General features: G+C 30.3%; 1 protein-coding gene across 1 annotated transcript; it reads left to right on the forward strand.

The window, feature by feature from the left end:
- Positions 1-1,183: 1,183 nt before the first annotated feature.
- On the forward strand, positions 1,184-2,861 carry HELRODRAFT_165615 (hypothetical protein; the record flags this gene model as incomplete). The annotated part of the gene is made up of 4 exons (XM_009032151.1): positions 1,184-1,267; positions 2,236-2,359; positions 2,516-2,634; positions 2,775-2,861. 4 exons carry the CDS (start codon positions 1,184-1,186, stop codon positions 2,859-2,861), a joined length of 414 nt encoding a protein of 137 aa, XP_009030399.1.
- Between the last annotated feature and the right edge of the window lie 3,775 nt (positions 2,862-6,636).

Below are 6,636 nucleotides of genomic sequence, written 5' to 3' on the forward strand. Positions count from 1 at the left end.
ACCTTCAAAATTTAACCAACTGATCAGTGATTATTAATTATTAATTAATGGGACTATAAAATATATTTATTTATTATTTAAATTTAATAAAATAGAACAGTAAAAAGTTGTGTAACTAACAAAACATACTGTATTGTACTGAGTTGTGTGCTGTGTACTAACTTAAATTTAAATTAAAAACTTGTCTTTCCTTATGTCTTGTTCAGGGGCAGAGTAAAAATAAAATAAGTAATCCAACAGTATATATATTAATTATTAATTAAAAAAATGAAATGAATCATTTGATTTCATAAAATTTTATGAAATTTGAATTTTAATGAACTGTCTAGTCTAACTTAAACTTAAAAAAATTCATTAATAAAAAATTGGAAATCTTAATGCTTGCTTATTAATATTAATTTTATTAATTAATTAATCTAATAACTAATTCTAATACTAATTCTAATAAAAAAAACAATCATTTGAATGACTTAATAACATTTTATGAAATTTGAACTTTAATGATGACAAACAACAGAAATTTTGAAAAACCGGCCATTTTATATTTATTTTTTAAAATAAAATCAAGTTTATAATTTAAAAATTTATTTTAAAAAAATATTAAAAATTAAATGTAAATTAAAATTAAATAAAAAATGAAAAAAATTAATAGAAAATGAAAAAACAAAACAGTCAATTGAAAAAAGAAATCAACTAACTTTTGACAATAATGATTTAATTAAACAATTTAATTATTTTTACAAAAAATTTAATTTAATCAAAAAGCCATTTAATTTTAAAATCTGCAAAACACCATTGAACAATTTTTCTAACTAAACAAATATTGAAAACAAAAAGTGGCATAGTACGAAACTGTACTTTTTATATGTTTTATTAAAATTAAATTCGTTAATTATTAAATATTAAAAATGTTTGGACACAATTTTAAAAATAAAAATTTTAAAGGATATTAGCTGAAAATTGGAAATTTTACAATTGAAATATCAATATACCACAAACATTTATACTTATAAGGAATTAAAGTTCTATGCTCTTTCTTTTTCCTGTTGCATCAAAAGTGAGGTTTTATCGCTTTCTTCGTGGTTTTTTTAAAATAAAATATTAAATCTGCCATGTTTTTTTCACTTTTGTGGTACTGAAATATGATGAATTTAAAGTTAAATTTGTTGCAGGTGAAGTCAAAATGTCGTCTGACTTGCAATGGATGATCGTGAGGAACTCCAGCTCGTTCCTGATGAAAAGGAGACATGCTCCGACATTTTCAAAGGTACAAATCATTTTTATTTCAAAATTTATTTTTTTTATATTTTGCGTATTACACTCGCGCTGCTTAATTTTCACAAAACCGCATTGTTCATTAATCATTCTTTTGAATTAAGCAACTGCCAAAATGACTACTGATGACTAATCACTAATGTTGTGAAAGGGTTATCATTATCAGCCTACATAACTAGAATAAATATAACGGCCTTCGCTCACTTTTAAAGGTCGAACAATAAGCTTACTTCCGGAGGGGATCTGTAGGGTGGTTTTTATCGTTTTAGTCAAAAGTTATTAAGTATTTACTAATTTTGGCACATTGCTTTTATTTAAATTAAAATGTTTAAATTTTAATTTTTTCTAATTGTTATTCAATGTGGTAATTAATTTTCTTCTATTTGGTATAAATTTAAAAAAATAAAATTGGCATTATCGAAAAGAATTGAAAGTTTAAAAATTGAGGTTTTTTGCATACCCCGGCACCAATCCATAAGAAAGCGTTGTATGTTGATAAATAGGCCTCCCCTTGATCAAACCTAACCAAATTAAAAGAGCACTCTGTAATCCTAAAATGTGAAATAACGTAGAATTAATTTTTCTTATTGATAAAGTATGGTAAAGCCTAAATATATTTAAATTAAATTTAGAATTTTGTAAAATTTTAATTAATTTGTCCTTAAGATTTGCTTGTTAAATTTAAAATTTTTTTTGTTTCAATTTCAAAAATAAATTTTGCGTTTTTTGTTTTCTATCGTCAATATCTATAAAATATTTTTTTATCAAGCCTAAAAAAACTAAAATAAATAATACTTGGTTAGAATATGTGTAGAATTAGATGTTTATGGTGAAGGTCATTCACATTTTTGCTACAATTGTTAATATTAGTAATTATGTTATTTTCAAAATTCTGAGAACATATTTTAAATTTGACAAGCCTCGTTTATTTGAACAAAAAAAAATTGAATTCACACTCAGGAACGCAACAATTTAAAAGGCCTCAACTCTTACAGATTCAATGGTCTCATTAGGAAGAAGACCATCGGAGTCGAACCACTGCCCGATGGTAAAGGTGTGGCCATTATCACCAAGAATGCTTCAGGTAATTAGTTCTTGTTTTATTTCTGTCAGCTTGTTGTAATTTAGTTATCAATCTTTTTTTATGATTCATAATTTATATTTATGTCCTAATTTGTGATAAATTTTTTCTATAATTTTCTTAAAAACTCTTTTGTGAAAAGTTATTTGAAATGTTCAGCCCACAGAAAACTTCCACGACAGTACACAAAGGTTGAGTTGAAGAGGGGGGCCAGGAGAACTCTCAAATCCATCAAGAGCATCGTGAGGAATGGCAAGTACAGAAAGGACTTGAAATCTGTAAATTACCTTATTCCATTTTTCTTAGTATTATGATTAGTCTATTGTTATTTGTCATGCTATTTATAATATATTTGCGTGTTATTTTTAATTCAATGTTTGTTTTAATTTTATGCTAATTTAAATTTTTGTGTTAAAAGGCTGCCCTCAGAAGAGCAAGTGCTATCTTGAAGAGTCAGAAACCAGTGGTCCCCAAGAAGATAAGAGGGGAGAAGAAGAAAGAATAAATTATGTCATATTTTAATGATTATTATAAAGATTGCTGATAATTTTATTCTTTGTTTTTTGATATTTGACTGAGTATCGTTTGGGTTGAGTATGAATATTTGCTCTTGTTCAATAAAATGTCAGCCTAATCAAATGTGTTACCTATCTATTCGATTTGAAGTCAAGATTCGCTTATTTGTTATATATGTTTGTATTGTTATTTGATAGAGTTCATGTGGCTATTGCAATCCGTTTTTATCTTCCATGCCCCATCTGAATTTCGAATAACCAGCAACAAGTCTCGCTGCTGTTCTCTGAACAGACTGCTAATCAACACAGTGATAAGTTGATGCCGACCGAACATGATCGCATTGCAGTAGTCATTTCTTCTACAAACGAGTGTTATTGTTGACTACTGCCAGAAAACGTTTGATTGATCTTATTCTGTGCAGTTGGTAAAAACAGCCGGCAGAGGTGATTGATGTTTATATATATGTGTGTGTTTATAAAGAAAAAAGAACGAATCTCCGATTGGATGGTTGGATCTGGTGTGTTGCTAATCGAATTATGTATAACTTTTATGTTGTTTCTGAAGAATCATCATCAGTACCGACATGTTTTCTTAGAATCATAATCATCATTATGATCAACCCTAATACACGCGTGGCAATTCTAAAGAGACCTAACAATAGTCTAAAAATATAACTGAAATGTATAAACTAATGAACTAATGATTAATAAGTGTCCACTGTGTGTGTGTGTGTTTGCATGTAGGTATAGATGTATATTTCTGTGTGTGTGAGTGTCTGTATGAATATGTGTGTGTTTTTATATGTGTATTTTACGCCAGTGGTAGTAGTAATAGTAATTGTTGTTGCTGTAGTAGTAGTAGTAAAAGAAAAAGATATAGTAGCATTAGAGGTGGCAGTAGTAGTATCGAGAGTGTCTTTAACCATTCAGAGCAGTTCAACTACCAGCCACTAACTCTACAGTCTAAGTAACATTTGCAGTGCGTGTAGTAATTGATGGGAGTTAAAAATGATAGTAAAACGGAAAAATAACAATTTCATTTTTCCATTTTTCATTTTACACGAAATCCCACTTTACGACTTTGTTTGGACGGCTCAATTTGCTGGATGTGATGTTATATGAGATGCCTTTATGCATTTTTAATAACAGTGTTTCAATTGTTTGCTTGAGTGTGCGCTTGTGTTTGTTTGTGGTTTTGTGTGTGTGTGTATGCGTGTGTGTATGTGTGTGTGTGTGTGCGCGTGTTTGTTTGTGCGTGTGTATTAAAGATTTGTGGTTATGTATGTGATTATATGGGTTAATTTGCTAGAATGTTTATATCATTTTTGCTAGCATATTTATGTGTTTGTGTGTGCTTGAGAGTGTATGTGTTTGATTTCGTGTGTACGTTTGTTCGCATCTATGCTTTTTAAATGTGTGTGCATGCGTGTGTGAAGGTGTGTGGCTTGTGTGTTTGTATGTGTGTGTAGTGTCTGTGATTTTGTCTGTGATTTGGCTTGTTCACATTCTCATGACAAACTATAGAAAGATATTATTATGATAAGAGTTGTGGGTTCATATAGCAAATAAAAATGCATATTTTTCAATTTCCCATGGTTAAAATAGTTAGTTCATCCACTGTTTGTCGGCTCGCTTAATTTTCGTTGGTGGTTAATTGTGAGTGTGTGTGTGTGTCGTGTGTGTGTGTGTGTGTATGCAATGCGTGTGTGCATTGGCTTATTTATTTGATAGATGGCTAACATTCTAACGTATTAACTGACTTTCAATTGGTTTTATTTATTTATTTGTTTAATTTATTACTCAATCAATTAATTAATTATTTATATAACAAATTATACAATTGTTCACAAATTATAAATTGGTCGTATCATTCACACATTTACCAGCATACATTAGGTATAATACGATTTCTACACAGAGCATTGCATACACAACACACGACGTACATACGCCACACGCACACCACACACACACACACACACACACACACTCATCATACAGACTCTACAGACACACTCCACTCATTTTCGCACGACGCACACAGACACACATGTGTATTTCCTGTGACACACGTGCATTATTTGATTGCTTAATTGGTGTCTTTTCATTTTTAACTTCCTGTTTGAATTGTAACGCGTGGCTGATTAGAACGCTGTCATGTAATTAATTTGTTGGCAGGACGGTTGATTGGTTTATTGATTGATTGATTGTTAGCTGCTGATTGGTTGCTGTCGATTGATTGTTAACTGCTGATTGGCCAGTTCATTGGTTTCATTATTTGACAGCTGATTGGTTGCTGTTTTCTTAATTGATTGATAATTAACAGTTGATTATTTAATAAGCTGTTCGTTAATTTATTGATAGATCATTTTTCATTCCGGCTGATTTGTCATTTCTGATGGGTTAATGTTGAATTGTAAAGTTGTAAAACCACTTCTCATTGGCTGATGACTGGTTAGTAAAGAGTAGTTCATGTTTTTTGATTGGTTGATATTTAGTTTCTGGCTGGCTATTGATTGGTTGCTAGGGATTATCAATTAACATATTATTACTAATTGTAATGAAATAGATATGAATGGTTGTTCGAATGAAATGATGAAGATGATGATAATGATAATGCAACAAACAAGATGGAGTCATACTTTCACTTTGAATAAGTTCGCAAGAGACGTGATGATAATAATGATAATATAAACACTCATCCAGTTGATAAAAGATGCTAGATTGTGTATTAGCAACATTAGATACGATTATTATACAACTTTTCACACACGCACAATGAAACAAAAGAAACAAACGAACGAACCAACCAACCAACGAACGAACGAACAAAAACATTCGCCTCACATTTAACCTTACAAACATAATTAGAACGAAAGCAACATCACCTAATTATAAGTTGTCAATGGTGTCACGCTGAGTCAGTCTTGTGGATAACTTAGAACACGTGCACACAGACAAATATACACACAAACAAACATATACACAAACAAACATATACACAAACAAACATACTCACAGACAAATATACACACAGACAAACACACATACAGACAAATATACACACAGACAAACATACATACAGACAAACATAAATACAGACAACCATACACAAAGACAATAACAACAAACATAATAAATACATAAATACATATACGTAGTACGTACATACAAACATACATTCATTCATACATTTACACATACATACACATATACAATATGAATGCATTTACAATGTATCCAAATGGTATTAGGCATCTATACGTAACATAACTAGCTATTAACTGTACACACACATGCACACTTTCATTTATATATGTGTGTGTTCGTGTGTGTGCGTGTGTGTGTGTGTGTGTGTGTGTGTGTGTGCGTGTGAACGCATCAAAATGATTATTGTAGAGAGAAATGATATGATATCGGATATAGTGTAACATCGATATTCAAATGATTAGAATGACGGTGATGATAATGTGATGATTAAGACGATGACACTGATGATGATGATGACGATGACGACAAGAAAATGATGAGGATGATGATTATGGCGATGATGACAAAAAATGACATCGACCTTTATGCGAATGATGACAAATGTAATGAGAAATCATGATATATATTAACATCAAAATATGATATTACTGAAGATGATAATGATAAAGATGAAGCCAACGTTGTAGTTGTTGTTGTTGCTGCTGCTGCTGATGCTGCTGATAATGATGGTGATGATGTCACGGTATAAATGATGACGATATCAAGCAGAGTCAA

The sequence above is a fragment of the Helobdella robusta genome, assembly GCF_000326865.2.
Source record: "Helobdella robusta unplaced genomic scaffold HELROscaffold_8, whole genome shotgun sequence".
NCBI classification, from domain to species: Eukaryota; Metazoa; Annelida; class Clitellata; order Rhynchobdellida; family Glossiphoniidae; genus Helobdella; species Helobdella robusta.